This window comes from Acipenser ruthenus, chromosome 38, assembly GCF_902713425.1.
Source record: "Acipenser ruthenus chromosome 38, fAciRut3.2 maternal haplotype, whole genome shotgun sequence".
NCBI classification, from domain to species: Eukaryota; Metazoa; Chordata; class Actinopteri; order Acipenseriformes; family Acipenseridae; genus Acipenser; species Acipenser ruthenus.
Genome location: NC_081226.1, coordinates 2,028,893 through 2,045,399, shown reverse-complemented (window position 1 = coordinate 2,045,399; position 16,507 = coordinate 2,028,893). Strand labels below are relative to the sequence as shown.

Sequence of the window (16,507 nt, the reverse complement as noted above, 5' to 3'; positions counted from 1 at the left end):
TCTTGAACTCTCTCATTCAAAATATGTCATCTTGCTATCTTGCTACATCAATGGCATATTATTTACTTTTAATTTAATATATTTGAATTACCATGTCATGTTTGTATGAGGTTCAGTGAAAGAACTAACTGAATAATAATATTCAGATGATTTCCAAGGTGAAGTTTGTTATTGACTGTTAACTGTTGTTGCTTTGCCCCCAGAGTCTAATGTCTGCAGTTTTGTGATTTCAGACCATCGAGGAGTGCGGTTAAGTGGTGGCAGCGATCTCTGTTCTGGGAGAGTTGAAGTACAGCATGTAGAGACCTGGGGAACGGTCTGTGATGCTGACTTTGACTGGCAGGATGCAGAGGTTGTCTGTCGGGAGCTGAAGTGTGGAATTCCTAAAGAGGTGCTGAGAGAAGCCCCTTTTGGAGAGGGGCAGGGTACGGTCTGGTCCGAGGAGATGCAGTGCCAGGGAAAGGAGCCCCAGATCTATAAGTGTTTGACTTCACCCAGAAAGAAGCAGCGCTGCACACACAGGAACGACGTGGGCCTTGTCTGTTTCGGTGAGTCTATAACTTTATTTATTAACCCGGGGCCATAAACATTATGGGTGGACATCAAGCAAGTCATTTAGATAAATGTTGCAACGAGAATTATTTATTAAAGTCTTTACAACGTGGGCTCTGTGTTTTTGCTTTAGGAGGCTCAAGTGTAAAAGAAAGTAAGACATGCAAACTGAAAACTTTTTTTAACCAGACAGCATGTTTATATTACCCCTGTACAGCCTCATTACATTGGTTATCAGTGTGTGAATGGCCTTGCTCTGCCTTATCTGTCTGAACTGCTCTCTCTTTACATCCCTAGCCACACTTTGCATTCTCCTGACACAGGGTGCTTGCAGTTCCTTAGCAAAGGGAGAAAGAGCCTTTTCCTATTATCCTCCTAACCTTTGGAACTCTCTGCTGGCCTCAGTCAGATTTCTCTTGAAACTGTTTTGTGAATTGTGAGCTGCTCTGAGGAGTTGTCTTGGTGTTGCTGCTATTGTTTTAAATTGAAAATATATATTTTTTCTGTGCTTCTTTTAAAACTGCACAAAGGAGACCTATACAACTAATGGAAGCTCACACCAGGACATATGGAAAGTAATAAATACAGGGAAGCTCTGGGTGCTGAATAGCATTTTAAATGTTTTTCCCCTGGACAATGTAGGTCCGGGAATAGGTTTTGTAGTATTGTGAGAGGTAAATGCCTGCCTCAATTACATGGTATACTATTTGTAATAACTGTAATAAACATACTGTATATGTCCAATACAATCTCAAGAAGCTTAGCATACCATAAAGCATTTTTATATACATTGGATACAATGGAGCCATTGCTTCCAAAAGAAATTGACCAGTTTTATACTGCTAGCTGAATGCTGCTTCATTTTTGGCAAGCCTGTTGTTGATCATATACCTAGTTTGAGTTGTTCTAGATGTGTGTCACTCTTCAGAAGTCTGTAATTAAATAAATACTGGTGCATAATTATTAGAAAGCTAAAGAAATGCATGCCCACCAATCATGCCCTTGCGGCCAATATTACAAGAACATAGCAACCCTTTTGTGAGTGATAGCTAGAGTAAAGCAAACCCCATGTCCTGGTTCTCTGCTTGTGCTGTGCCCTGCTCACACTCTGCTGCCCTGTGTGCAGGGTACACTGAGTACAGGCTGGTGGGTGGCCCGGACTCCTGTTCTGGTCGAGTGGAGCTGCAGTACGATGGTCAGTGGGGGACGGTCTGCGATCGCTATTGGGATCTACAGGACGCCACAGTTCTCTGCAAGCAGTTGAATTGTGGGTACGCTGTATCAGTCCCGGGGCAGGCCTGGTTTGGTCAAGGCAGCGGTGATGTACGGGCTGATATATTCGACTGTGATGGCAGTGAGACGCACATATCAAATTGCTCCATCTCTGCATGGGGACGAGGGGCCTGCACTCATAGCAATGATGCAGGAGTGAATTGTTCAGGTGAGTAGTAACCACTCTAATGGGTGGAAGATTGAATAGGTAACTTAACATCTTATCTGCTAAACATATCTCGGTATTCTAGTTATTCAGATCTTCTACTGCCATCTGGTGGGATTGTAAATGAAATCAATTTACTGTTACAGTATTTTTTTTATACCCATTGGTATTGATTAACTGTTCCCATATTTGGGGTGTATTAGATGTGTGCAGTTTATGATATTTTAAACATTATGTATGCATACAAATAAAGCAAACTGTCTCACATTTAAGCTTATATAGTTTGAAATGCTATTTACACTTTTAATTAAATTCTCAATTATCCATGTTGGTTCTGAGTTCTAAAGCACCAATACCATTATGAGTTTATTCATTTCTCTATAAAGCTAAATCTCTGAATAGCTTTGAGCTTGCTCCAGGTGGAAGAACAGACAGTGCCCAAACAACAGAATTACTCTGAAACCATGTTTATGTTTTAACTGATTCAACATACAAGATAACAAACTGTAGACTGATGTAGAAGCTGTAGATGCAGTAAATAATGGTGCTGTTCCTTCAGCTCTGACGTGTTTCATTCCCCCCCTGCTCACTCTTATTATCTTCAGGTCCATTGCTACCAGCACAAGCAGGTCGAGTCAGGCCTCTACCAAGTAAATGCAACACCAGTAATGAAGGGACTACGCTCTGCTCAGGTTAGTGCAATTCAAACTCTTGTGTTAATAAGTTATTTCAATGTGACTATACTGACATTACTGCCATGGGTACAGTCTGTGACAAGGATTCTTATCTGAAAATCGGCATGCATTATCATAGGGTTATTATTTATATTATTACTAACTGATTCTGTGCCTAAGCTGCAGTGATTGTATTATTGATGTCTGCTTGTGATTTTTTCCCCCTAGATCACACGGGCCTCAGGCTGGTTGGGGGAGGAGGTGCCTGCGCTGGGAGGGTGGAGGTTTATCACAACGGCTCCTGGGGGACGGTCTGCGATGACTCCTGGGACCTGGCAGATGCTGAGGTGGTGTGTAAGCAGCTCCAGTGTGGGACGGCACTCAGCGCCTCAGTGTCAGCGTCCTTCGGCCAGGGGACTGGACCCATCTGGCTGGACGAGCTGCACTGTCAGGGGAACGAATCGACTCTGTGGGGGTGTGCCTCAGGAGGGTGGGGGCAACACAACTGCAGACACAAGGAGGACGCGGGAGTCGTGTGTTCAGGTACAGGACTGCGATAACTCACTATACGTAACCAGCCCGCCACCAGCCCCTGCAAAAATAAATGCAAAATTCTCATTTAGTATGCTGATGTATCAGTCACTAGTGAGCCATCTTACTACTGTGACTCTTTCTATGTTACACATGACTCTGTGAATCACACCCTTACACTTCAATTCAATAACTGTACCAATAGAAAGCTGCAGCAAAGTAATCACACAAACAAAACTCATTTTGTGTCTTCATACACGCACAGGAAATGAAACTACAGGCTATGCTCATTAAAAAAAAAAAACATTTACATTCACTGTATTCACATGTAATAATGTAAGTTTGACACACAAAGTGACTCTCCTAGATACCCTCAAGTTGCTTCACAATTGAGTAAGCGCTTCTCCAGATAAATGTAAAATAGATGAAGACGGGTAATTGGTTTTAAAAGAAAGGGAAAAGGCCAGTTGGATAAGACTTTACCTTTCATTTTAACAGTAGGATTTTGTAAGGTGTTAGTGAGATATGAAAGTTATGAAGGAAGCAATATAAATGAAAACATAAACGCACAACAATGGTTTTAAAATGTTTTACTTGAGCTGTTTGTATTTATTCATTGTGATTGCATTTGTGCTTATTTTGATTGCAATTTGTTTCTACATTTCCAATAATTAAGAAATGTACCAAGGAGTATGTATGCTCGCCTCCACCGGGCAGGGGGTAGTTAATCCATTTCATGATTTCACTTTTACTGAAAATCTTTTAATGAAGCAGAAGTTTTGTAATCTGGAATGTCTACATGCATCTTGCTAACATATTTCTATTGTTTGTGACACAGAGTTCAAGAAGCTGAGACTGTCTCGGGGCTGTTCTGGACTGGTAGAGGTTTTCTACAATGGCACCTGGGGCAGCGTCTGCTATAACGGCATGAATAAAAACACAGTTAAGATGATATGCCGTGAGGTCGACTGTGGAGAGAGTTCTGAAATATCAATGCCACTTCCAGCATCCAGCACTGCGCGCAAGTGGCTTGATAATGTTAAATGCAGAGGGCATGACTCTACACTGTGGAAGTGTTCATCTTCACCCTGGGGTCAAAACAACTGCTGGGACAATGAGGTGGCTCAGATTGACTGCAAAGGTAAAGATTTCTCTCTGTTTTTCTTCTGCTGCTGACCTAATGGCTCAGCAGCTAAACAGCCACCCGAAAGACCACAGCTTTAAATCCTGTTCCAGTGATAACCGGAACATGCCTCCCCGAACACCAGCAATACAACGTGAAGTTGTGTTATTGGAGGCACTGCTCTTTCTAAGAGGGGTGTAGTTGATGTCTCCAACCCTAGAGCAGCAGATACTGAGCCCTGACCAAACTTACTGTAATACCCACCACACTGGAGAGGCCAGAGCAGGGCTGTGCTCAGCTACAGTGTTATTTGTTAATTGATTTAGTTATTTAATCAGGATTAATGCACTACGTATTCCAGCTTGTAAACTCATTCCTTCAGTATGAGTTTACAAGATGAAACTTTAGGGATACAAGTTGGCATACTGCACCTGTGAGCTTCCCTGTGGACATGTCTCCACTATACTCACCACCAAGAGACACAAAACATACCCATGCTTTAGCAGTGTGAATAAAACACAATTTTGTTGTTTGTTTTTAGCAGTGGAAAAGAAGCCAACTGTCTCCAGCATACCCAAGAACTGCTCTGAAGACCTCACTCAGGAGCACTGCTCAGGTGGGTTCGTATTTCATTGACTTGACCCTTTAGAATTATTAGATTCATTCTAACTGATATCACACATAGAAATATGCAATTGTAAAAGTAATACATACAATTAGTCATTTTACAGAGACATACTATATTAAGTACAGGTAGGGAAGGGTATCCAAACATGTCAAAGATGTCTTATTCTTACACAGATGTGAATTGTTACCTGTTTACCGTTCATTTGAGCCAAATTTGTAATTTTCTGCTGCAGTGCTGATTAAAATTATCGATCTCATAGTTTCCAATAGTAAAGAGACTACAAAGCAGGACAACTTATAACAGACCTTAAGGGAAAGGTATGTGTCTTTTTTTCAAGTGAACAATGGAACAGTGCATTCCTAGATGTGAATACCAAGCCTACCTCTAATAGTCACACAGCAGCCTCTGTGCTGAACTGATTCAGTAAGCCCTGCTGTTTTATTCCAGAGCCAGCAGAGCTGAGGCTAGCTGGAAGCTCAAGTCCCTGCTCCGGACGGGTGGAGGTACGGTTCGAGGGGTCCTGGGGGACAGTCTGCGATGACTCCTGGGACCTGAAGGACGCCCAGGTGGTCTGCAGACAAGTAGGCTGTGGGGCAGCAGAGAGCGCAGGGAGGGGTGAGGCTACGTTTGGACAAGGGAACGGCACCATCTGGCTGGACGAGGTGAACTGCAGGGGCAGCGAGATGCACCTGTGGGACTGCCGGCACTCTCCACTGGGACACAATGACTGCTACCACAAAGAGGACGCATGGGTTACCTGTGCAGGTGAGAGAGGGGGTTATCTGAGCAGGGGAGATGGGGAATTAGCTGTACTGGGGAGAGGCTCTGTTGTGTTTGGCAGGGAGTACTTGCTTACATTGCAAATATTAACAGTCATTTCATTTTGTTTTACAGGTGTTCCAACTACTATCAGCTCTCCATTGACAGGTAAAAGCAGCAACTTTTAAACGAATCAGACACTTCTCTCTTATACACATAAACACAAAAGCACAGCTCTAGGGGGAAATGTTTCTTATTGTGTAGTGTTCTGAATTTGGGAGTCGTGTGGATAAACGAAGGGAGGCCTCAGTTAGGTCTTTCCTATGTAAGCAATGTGAATACAGCTTTTTTGCTTTATTTACAGTACAGTACCCAACTGTTTACAGAAGTGTCTGTCTGTCTTCCTCTCCAACAGAAGCCTCTCCATCCAGGCTGCAGCCACAGAGAGACATGACCATCCCATTGATAGCCTGCATCGTGCTGGGAGCGCTGCTCTTTGTGGTGTTGGTCCTGTTAGCCGGGCAGCTGCAGCACAACAGGATGCTGAGGAGAGGTAGGGAACAAATCCCTTTAAAGAGACGCGAGCTTAGGAAGGTGACACACTCAGGTCCTAGTGCGCTGTTCTAGGATTGTATTCAGTAATGCCCTACACCAGCATTTTAAATCTGCAGTGCTTTCCAGACAACACAAATGCACTACCCAGATCCTTTATAGCAGCGATCCTTGTTCTGTGCATCTCAGATGACAATTTATAAATCATTCTCTTCTATTAATGATCTGGTTAGAGAAAAAGCTTGTATTGACCCTCATGTGGGATACCAGGCTGCTGCAGTAGGGGCAGCAGAGGACACAATCTTGACAAGTTCTGTCATTAATTAAAGAGCTGTTAAAATGGCAGTTTTAAATAAAGAAAAGAAATGGTGTTCTTGCACTGTGGATCACTGAAGGCTGTGCTGTTCAGTACAGTGTGTGCAGAGCTGTGTCACTGTGAATGAGAGCCTGTTTCCTCCCGTAGGGATTGCTGAGGAGGAGCTTGACCCCTTCCATGAAGCCGTTTACGAGGAGATTGAGTACAAACTGGCCAGACAGGGAACCTATGATGCGCCCAGGAGAGGTGAGTAAGAGGGGAGGGGGAGTGGAGAAAGAGAGAGCCAACACACACATCACACTGCCACACAATCCACAAACATGACTCAAAGCAGCAGACTTGTAAACCTCTCATCACAGGAAACACTACAAAGAGTGCGAGACAGACAGGAACAGAGCAGCAAACAGTAGATAATATGTAGTTACTTAGGGTGTAGATCACAAAACCACTGTTTAATTTCCTATCCTGAATTCAGTAATCCAAACATTGAACAACAGCTACAATAGTAGTCAGTGTGCAACAAGTAGCAGGTAGTGAATTTGCAGAGTGAAAGCAGGCAGCACTAACCCTGTCTCCTGTTCCAGGGAGTTTCCTTTCTGATGAGCTGCCCTCTGACTACGATGATGTGGAGGACAGTGAGGGGAACCCCATCCCAGGTAAGGGGGGCTGTGTTACAAACCTATGAAGAAACAATTCTCTTACCTGTATCACCGATTCTGTTCTCTGTCTGGTTTAGGTGAAGCAGTGCTCTTTCTGGTCTGTAACACTAATGCTGTTCTCTGTCTCTTTTAGGTGAATCGATGCCCTCTCTGGAAGGAGAGACCCCAGGGTACTATGACGATGCCGTCCCTATGAACAGTAACCCCGAAGATTTATCAGGTGAGTTCTTGCAGACAAGACCTGTAGAGGAGCCCTGCACCAAACCCAGTCTTGGAGAAAGTAAATGTATTCAATCAGGTTCCTAATTTAGCTCACGTTTGTCAAACCCTCAGTCACTGCATATTGTTTGTGCAGGTAAGTCCCTGGACTGTGCAACATCCCCCGCCATGCCCATTGAGCAGTAGAGTGGGTTTGATTCTAGGGTGCCAAGTAGTTTTTCTGCATTTGATGGGTCAGTCTTAATGTTATGTAAACAGTTTTATTTAGCACCGTGAACCCTGTAACTCTGTTAGTGGACAATAGGAGGGAGTTAATATGCTGTACGTGAAAGCATGTCAAACTCCAGAGCTAACCTTGATTCCTGTTCCTAGGGAGTTTCCATTTTGACGAACTTCCCTCTGGCTACTATGATGTGGAGGACAGTGAGGGGAACCCCATCCAAGGTAAGGGGGACTGGAGTCAACAATGGGGAGGGATTGGGAGGGCCCCTCAGATATCCTGCCCCACTTCAGCAAAGCACACCCTACTGCCCCAGGGGCAGCACGCTGTGAGGAGCCTGTAACTGCCCCACCCCTACGCAGGTGTCACTACCAGGCAGTGGAGTTTGAGAAGTTCTGACTCTCTCAGAAACCACCCATGGCACTCTAATCACACCCATTGCTTAAACCAATCCCTGGCCCCAGATCTGTGTGAACCCTCCCTCTGCGTAAACCCAACCAATCCCTGATTGAGCGTGTCTCTCTTTGGCAGGTTTTCCCCTCACTCCCCCTGGAGAGGAGAGTGCCCAGGCCGCACTGCCCCCTGAAGAAGGACCCGCTGCACCTGACAGGACTGACTACGATGATGTTGGGGAGGAGTCTCCAGGAGAGGGTGGGACGCTGTGAGGCTGGCAGTGTGTCTGGAGGAGAATAGAGGGGCAGCTGGAACCCCCTAGTGTTCTAGAGCTGTAAGAGCACCATTAACTGTAAACCTGCCACAGTTTCACTGCAGTTCCAGCCTTCCTCTGGGATTTCACGGTGAAACTCCATTGGCTGAAAATTTAGCAGGCTTCTCACAAAAGTGCTTCATGTAAAAAATGAATGTTTCCCTTTATGCTGCAAAATTCCATCTTGTTACAAACAAGCATCAAATTAGGAAACCATGTCTCGAATGCTAATTGAACGTTGAAAGAAACTAAGAAATTATATTTTCCCAAGAAAAATAAATCATCAAATTATGATTGTTGCAAAGCAACCTCAAAGATCAGTATTTTTTTTATATATATTTTTTTTTAAATCACTGTTTCTGGCTACCAAAGTAACTGAAACAGTTCAAAATGTAACTAATAGCCATTGGGTGGGTTTTGGGGAAACACATTGTTATATCAATGGTTTTTGTGTGCACCCCCATCACAATTATGAAGGTATATACAGATTTCCAAATTTAAAGGAAATTCGCTTGGCAGTCTGCTGTCTGTGTATTTTGTGTCTGTTTTTTCTAGCAATGTCTCTTCTGGTCAGGTTTTCTGTTAAATCCAGTCCATAGTCATTAAATACAGATTGTGTTTTAATAGGGGTCTGTGTTCCCTCTTTCAGCCTGTAATTGTGGTGGTGTGCAGTTTCAAAGGGGATCTGGTTTGAAAATGAATTGTTTTGAAATTCCGTTGTAAAGTTTGGATTTACAGAATTCCTGTAGCCCAACTCTTGACAGTTACCCTGTTTGTAATTCATTTGGAGCTAGGTGTGCAGATAAAAAATGATTTCTATATTAAAATGTTAGTTTGTTTTTTATTATTTGAATATATGTATTCTGTTTTAATGTACCATTTCTAAACGTATAGCATTTCTTGCAGAGTGTGCAATGGCTTGACGGCTGTATTCTATTTTTAAACAATAAAGTCTAATTTAACATCTGGTGGATGGCATGTGTTTTTGTTGCAAAAATGGTTAATGTAATACACTGAATGTATTCAAGGTTCCTTTAACTGTACTTACTATGTATGTGCAACAGCCTGCAAAAAAAGTCTGCATTGTCACAAAAAATAACTGGCCAAAGGTTTTGCATCGTCCTACAGAATGAACTCCTTTTGCTTCAGAAAGTCGAATGAATCCTGCTGAATAATGTTATGCTGACATATTGAATTGCATACCGCTTTGTTGTTTTCAATATACTCAAGTCTCAGTTCTAAAATTCAAGGTGATGCAAAACCTTTGACCATAGCTGTACATTCACTGAGCAAGTTTCACCGATACCTCTTTCCCTGACAGAACATTTTATGAGACAACCTCTCTTGTTGAACACTTTATTACTGGAGCTCTGGCATAACTGGCTGACCCGCTGAATTACCAACTGAAGAATCGAGGGTGCAGCTTTAAAGATACAAACTTGAGTATTCACTGGCCCTTCCTATGTTAAACACACAACAGGCTAAATATTTCCTTAGGTATGGTGACACGTCATAACCCTCGGTCTCTGGTCATGTGGGAAAGCAGTTTTGATCTCACTGGGAGACTAATCTTGTGAGATTAAGAGGAGGCAAGATTTCAATTAAAAAAATGTCAGCTCTGAAGATGTAACAGCATTTCTAAATGCATACTATGATCTTTATTGCAATATAATTTATTAGTATACCGTTATTTGTAAACGAGCAGGAAACAGTGCAGACACATGTTTTTTTGTTTTTTTTTTAATATCCACAAGCTACTGTTTCTCAAAGGGTTTTCTGTCCGGATAGATGAATATTTGAATGCTTTTCAGTTATGATTACACAAAGATTTGAACAGAACAATGTAAAGTTGCATTTTGTTGTTCCTGCAGCAAAGCATAGAAAAAACACTCTACGTTGGCAACCAAAATCTAAACTCAAGGATCCACCTGTTTATTTTATTTTATATGCTATATTCCTAGGAAAACACATGTATTAAATGATGTATTTTATAAACACAGCAGGTGAGTGTTTAATATGTTTAAGACACAAAATCATGAATTACCTTGACAAAGCAGACATGAAAACATGTTTTTTTTTCTTTTGAGTATAGTTTGACACACGTGGACATATAAAGGTGAGCTTTATGAAAATCTAAAGCCTTACATATAGACGGAATACACACCTTTACTATAGACAAGCTCTTAGGTATATTTTAGGAAATGTAAACGTTACAGCAGCCATTGTACAAGTCAGATATTAGAAAGAGATAGCGAGGCTGCCTTGGTGTCCAGATTAGTAATGATAAACACAGAGTGGTTAAGTGCTTGCACACACATGAAGCCTAACACGACAGTCGCCGCAAGACATATTAATGAATTAATGAATTGTCTTTTTTGCATTCATTACCGTGTACCTATCACATTAACAAATGGAAACAGCATTAATTATATGCAAACTTTCTTCTTGAAGTGGCATTTTGGATCCCGGGAACTAAAATATTCCTTTTTATGAAAAAAAAACGACTTCAGAGAAACAAGATTTCAAATCGGGTTTGAATGCTAATGTGAAAAAAAAACACAACATCGCTGCCCGATTGAAGGATGTCATCTCGCATGGCCAAGACCAAGAGCATTGCAAGTAACAACAATTACAATGTTCTTGCTAGCGCTCAGTCCACAGGCGTTTGTGTCCCTGTGAAAGTGCTTCGTTGGGCTGCTTTTATTCTCTGCGATGCTACCTTTCCTCGAGGCAAACTGTGCTCTTAATAAGCAGGTATATAGGTATTCATAAAGGCTCTAGATGAACTAAATGGAGTTTTATGAAGGTGGTCCTAGATCTACAGCTATGGCCGAAAGTTTAGCATCACCCTATAGAATTAACCAATTTTGATTCATAATGTCGAATGAAACCAGCAACAAACAGCCACGCCTGCATGAAGGATTCACTTCCGCAAGCAACATTTCTGTTTATTCTGTTGAGCAATATTTTTGTTGATTGAGACACCCCATGAGCCAGATTGCAGCAGGGATGAACATTTGGGCTGACGAGTCAATCCAGAGAAGCTTGGATGGAAGCTGCTTCTTGGGCATTGCGTGCGTGCATCTGCTTGCTTCTGTCACCCAGGTTGACCCTGCCTCTTCAAAAACCAGTGTGAAATCACGTAGCCCACCCGCGTGACACCAGGTCACAACCCGGACAGAGCATGCCAGTGTGAAAGAGGCTTTAATGTACTAGGGGAACAGCGATTGCAGACATCAATTTAACATACAACTGTGTATAAAACATGAAAGTAAGCATTTTTTTCTTTAAAAAAAATAATAAAATAATAGTTAATGAGCAAATAACTTTAAATAGCACCAGCCAACACAGCAGAATTCTATACTTCGCTGGTCAATTCTGAGGTTCTGTAAGTCCCCTCTCCTTAGATCTTGTCACTACAGATTGGGAGCTTACAGCACTCATCTTCACACCAGCCCAAGACCAAGAGCTGTGCCGACTCTGTGGTTTGTACAGAGTCTGAAAAACAAGCAGCTGTGTGACGTGAAGCTGTGGTTGTCTGTGAGCTGAAGCTGCTGATAACTGCTGCACAGGGTAACAGCACAGGGAGACAGTGTAATGAGAGTATTAGTGCTTGACAAGATGCAGAGAGCTGAGAATGGGATCTTTTAGTTCTCATGAAGGTACAGCGCTGGATGATGTATATGGAGTGCTTTAATGCTCATTAAGATCCTGTAGAGCCTTATACAAATATTATAATAGGAATCATTAAACTATGAATGAAAAGCAATAGGGAACTGTATTTTCAATGGTAACAAGATACACCTCAATTTCCCAATGGGAAATTTACTATGTATAATATTAACTATCATACATACTGTAATGTCCCAAAACATAATGCATTTGCCAGTGGTATACTGTGCCATTATAACATTACTTAGGCAAACCAAGCTGTCTGATTGGCTGAAAGGCCTGTACAACTCTCCTAACAATGCAGAGCTGAGGAGGCAGGTCCGAAGGGGCACTTAACCTAGAAGAAGATCAAAGTGAGTCTGTTAACAACTGTGAAAAGTGTAGCGGGGCCCTCTGGTTTTCTCACTGCTGGTATTGTAGGCTTTAATAGTATTAGTTATACTGCCCCACTGCTATACGAATTCCTAATCCGTACATAACACAGAATACCTACTGAGTACAGGATCTGTAAATGCTGCCAAAACCACACTGTGTGTCAGAATAGGGCTCTAACCACAGCCAACTGTTCAGAAGTCATCGACTTGAAACAGAAACAGTGGCATGTAGCTATCGATAGTTTATTCATTTGATGTGGATTCTCATTACACTGTGCACTTGTAGTGGAGCATTTGCTATGTAGGGGAGTTAAGTTTCAGTCTTTAAATGTATTATTTTCATATGTGGCCCATTGCTGACAAGACTGAAGAAAGAAACGGCTGCAGCTGAGAGCACTTGCCAGAGGAAGCAGGAAAAACCTTCTTTACGTTTATTTTATATTTAAAAAAAAGTCAGAAAAATGAAGGAAACTTTCTTTTCAACATGCATTTTTGTTTTTTCATAATGATTAATAAGGCTTTTAAAAAATACATCTAGATTTTAAATTTCACATAATAAAAATAAGGGTGATGTTAATCTGGTTTAAGAAGATATTTATAAAAATATGAAAATGCGATTTTTTTTGTTAAACAGATTAATATCAGCCCCTGTGGTATCACACCTGCCCTGCTTTCCTTCACTTTCTCTGTCTCTCACTCCTGATATATTGAGATGTTGTGGTACTTTGCTTTGCAAAGCTTTTGATGTCAAAATTCTTGCATGCTTGCAACCCTAACCTCGTTCACAACTAGGTTATTTTAGACGAGACCCACCACGGCCATGAGTTCAGAGATTGTTTGTGGAATAAATACTTCATTTGCACATTATTTTTGTATCATTTTGCAAAATGAACCCTTGACATCCCTTTCACTCATTTCTGGATGTTTGCATTGTTTAGACTTTGCAATATTCTTAAAGGACTTGGATGTACCGGTAAGGTCTTAAAGGAATTGGATGTGAGGAAACTAAACAAACAAAATATGGCAAGTTAGAAGGAAAGAAAAAAAAGATAAAGCTGCAGAATTTTTAAGAAGTATTGATTTGCAGCGGAACATGTTCAGTAAAGCAAAAACTGAAAGTGATGCTTCAGTAAAGGCAAGTTATGTTGTATTGGAGTTTATTGCGCAATCGTCAAAGCCTTTTTCAGAGGGTGCTTTTGTAAAAGACCGCGGGCCCAAAATTGATCATAGGGCAAGGCACTAAAATAAAGACACAGGTTGTTACAGACCACCCAGGTGACCCGCATTTCCCGGGTCAGAACCGCAGACCCAGACCCGTGACAGTCATTCACACTTGTGTGTAAGATTACTGTTTGGGTGAGGCAAAAAAAATTGAAGTTTGTCATTATCAGCATGTGATTGTATGTACATTTTATTCATTAATGGGATCTTAATTTGCCTAAGGGGTGATAAGTGGTTGCAAACAGGCACAATCAGACTTGTGTAATGTGATTCATGGGAGCCTGCAGAGTCTGCTGAATCTGTAGTAGCTGCGGCCTCCAGACTCGGGGGTTTCAGTGTCAGCATTTTTACCTGATTTCTTTTTTCATCTTTCCTTTCCATTTATTACAATGAAAATACTGTCTCAAGAAATGGACTGTCAGTCAGTAATCTGTAACACGGGAATCCCTGTCCATGCCTGAATTCCGAGATCACTTTTTCCTTCAAAAGGCTTCACTGGACATGCCTGACCTCAGCTCCATGTTACTGGATCCTCAGCTGATGCACTATCCTTGCACTATTGCACTACAATTAGGCCATTGTAGATACAAATGGTCTTAATCCTAAATTGTTTCTTCTTATCTCATAGTGCATTCTAGTTGTATTTGCACTTACTGTAAGCTACACTGTATTTAAATATTTTATTAGCACTGTAACCTTGCATTGCCAAATAAACTAATAATAACAATAATAATAATAATAATAATAATAATAATAATAATAATAATACCTCTTGTACTTTATGTATTTTCTCTTTACTGCTTTGTAATCAGTGACTTTTTAATTTTTTCATTTGTCTATACAGGCAAAAATATAAACGCATTAGAGCCCTTCCAAGCACCACGTGATGTGGATGTGACAGATGCCTCTGTGAGAGATGCCATTTTAGAGGAGGAAGGCTGATAATTCTACCAGCAGTAAAATGAATAAAGAAATTCTGCAGTGAAAAAGCTTTTACTGCTTGAGCCACTAGGGGACATGCTGCTCCTCATTAAAAAGTTTGTTTCGTGCCATGCGGGCTTCTGAATAGCTGGCTGTGGTTAGAGCCCTATTCTGACACACAGTGTGGTTTTGGCAGGATTTACAGATCCTGTACTCAGTAGGTATTCTGTGTTATGTACGGATTAGGAATTCGTATGGCAGTGGGGCAGTATAACTAATACTATTAAAGCCTATAATACCAGCAGTGAGAAAACCAGAGGGCCCCGCTACACTTTTCACAGTTGCTAACAGACTCACTTTGATCTTCTTATAGGTTAAGCGCCCCTTCGGACCCGCCTCCTCTGCATTGTTAGGAGAGTTGTACAGGCCTTTCAGCCAATCAGAGAGCTTGGTTTGCCAAAGTAATGTTATAATGGCACAGTATACCACTGGTAAATGCATTGGTTTTTGGAGCATTACAGTATGTATGATAGTTAATATTATACATATTAAATGTCCCAATGGGAAATTGAGGTGTATCTTGTTACCATTGAAAATACATTTCCCTGTTGCTTTTCATTCATAGTTTAATGATTCCTATTATAATATTTGTATAAGTCTCTACAGGATCTTAATGAGTATTAAAGCACTCCATATACATCACCCAGCACTGTACCTTCATGAGAACTAAAAGATCCCATTCTCAGCTCTCTGCATCTTGTCAAGCACTAATACTCTCATTACACTGTCTCCCTGTGCTGTTACCTTGTGCAGCAGTTATCAGCAGCTTCAGCACACAGACAACCACAGCTTCACGTCACATAGCTGCTTGTGAAGATGAGAGCTGTAAGCTCCCAATCTGTAGTGACAAGATCTAAGGAGAGGGAACTTACAGAACCTCAGAATTGCCTGCCTCTATACTTCCCACCTGTTCTTACCCAAGATTTACCCCCATTTCTGCCAAATAGGAACAGTCACCATGGCGTAGACCAGATCAGATAAGTCATTTTTTCTTAATTATTGCAATGTCAGCCTTGGTACCAAACAAGTAACAGAAACTACTGCCTATATAACCTGGTGTGTATCTTACATGTTGAAAGCATCCTACAGTACAGGCATGTCTGCAAATGCAATACAGCTTTTGATCCCACCCCGGCCCTGTACAGACAAGGCTCTGCTGTGTGACGGACAGGGCATAGAGAAGTAGGGATACAGAATAGGGTATTACAACGGCTTCATAGACTTAGCACTGCTGTGGAAATCCTAGGTTTCAATCACACAAAAAGAGAAGACATCCCAGAAGAGATACGCAATGCAAGAGTATCGAAACCCAGGCCTTTAGGCAGAGTGAAGCCTGCTGGGGTCCGAACCCAGAGCTCAGAGATAACTATTAAGTTCCTTGCTCTCTGCACCCAGCTTTCTCAAGCATTTCATAAACACAAATTTTAAAAAAAATGTTTTTTTTTCTTTGTCTAACTTTCAGATCTCTCCCCCTTTCTTCCGTATCGTGTGTTTCATCACCTCTGGGCGGTCTGGGAGGAAACAGTGATGTATTAGCGATATATATGGATAGAACTGAAAAGAGCCCTCTGATTTGTCAGCACACCTGTTTGAAATCTTCCTGTTTTCTGTCTGAAAAAGGCCATGCTGAGTGTGATTGGTGGGGTGGGGGGGCTGTGTTTCTGCTGGTGTTGTGGGGCGTTGAGCACCCTCTCAGTTGCTGTGTTGGCTCAGGGGGTAAGCACAGGTCTTGACTTCGCTCAGAGGAGGGTTAATCTGTCCTGATAACAATGGAGAGCTGCATGCCCATCTTCTGTCTCACTGTCCTGCTTCTGCACTCACTAGCCAGTAAGTTCCACACTGTTATTTCTTTACAGCTTTTTAATGAAGTCAGTTATTTATT

At 41.7% G+C, this 16,507-nt stretch overlaps 1 protein-coding gene across 1 annotated transcript in view; it reads left to right on the top strand.

Moving 5' to 3' along the window:
- The first annotated feature begins 233 nt into the window (after nt 1-233).
- LOC117964850 (scavenger receptor cysteine-rich type 1 protein M130-like) overlaps nt 234-16,507 on the top strand; it is a 32,197-nt gene continuing 15,923 nt past the window's right edge. The window contains exons 1-17 of the mRNA XM_059008834.1: nt 234-548; nt 1,679-1,993; nt 2,596-2,682; nt 2,893-3,207; nt 4,034-4,336; nt 4,860-4,934; nt 5,394-5,711; nt 5,841-5,873; nt 6,121-6,258; nt 6,721-6,819; nt 7,158-7,229; nt 7,366-7,452; nt 7,824-7,895; nt 8,203-8,322; nt 14,489-14,553; nt 14,939-15,026; nt 15,379-15,450. Coding sequence (XP_058864817.1) covers nt 446-548; nt 1,679-1,993; nt 2,596-2,682; nt 2,893-3,207; nt 4,034-4,336; nt 4,860-4,934; nt 5,394-5,711; nt 5,841-5,873; nt 6,121-6,258; nt 6,721-6,819; nt 7,158-7,229; nt 7,366-7,452; nt 7,824-7,895; nt 8,203-8,322; nt 14,489-14,553; nt 14,939-15,026; nt 15,379-15,450 — 2,362 coding nt within the window. The 5' untranslated portion in view covers nt 234-445. The remainder of the gene's footprint in view (nt 549-1,678; nt 1,994-2,595; nt 2,683-2,892; nt 3,208-4,033; nt 4,337-4,859; nt 4,935-5,393; nt 5,712-5,840; nt 5,874-6,120; nt 6,259-6,720; nt 6,820-7,157; nt 7,230-7,365; nt 7,453-7,823; nt 7,896-8,202; nt 8,323-14,488; nt 14,554-14,938; nt 15,027-15,378; nt 15,451-16,507) is intronic.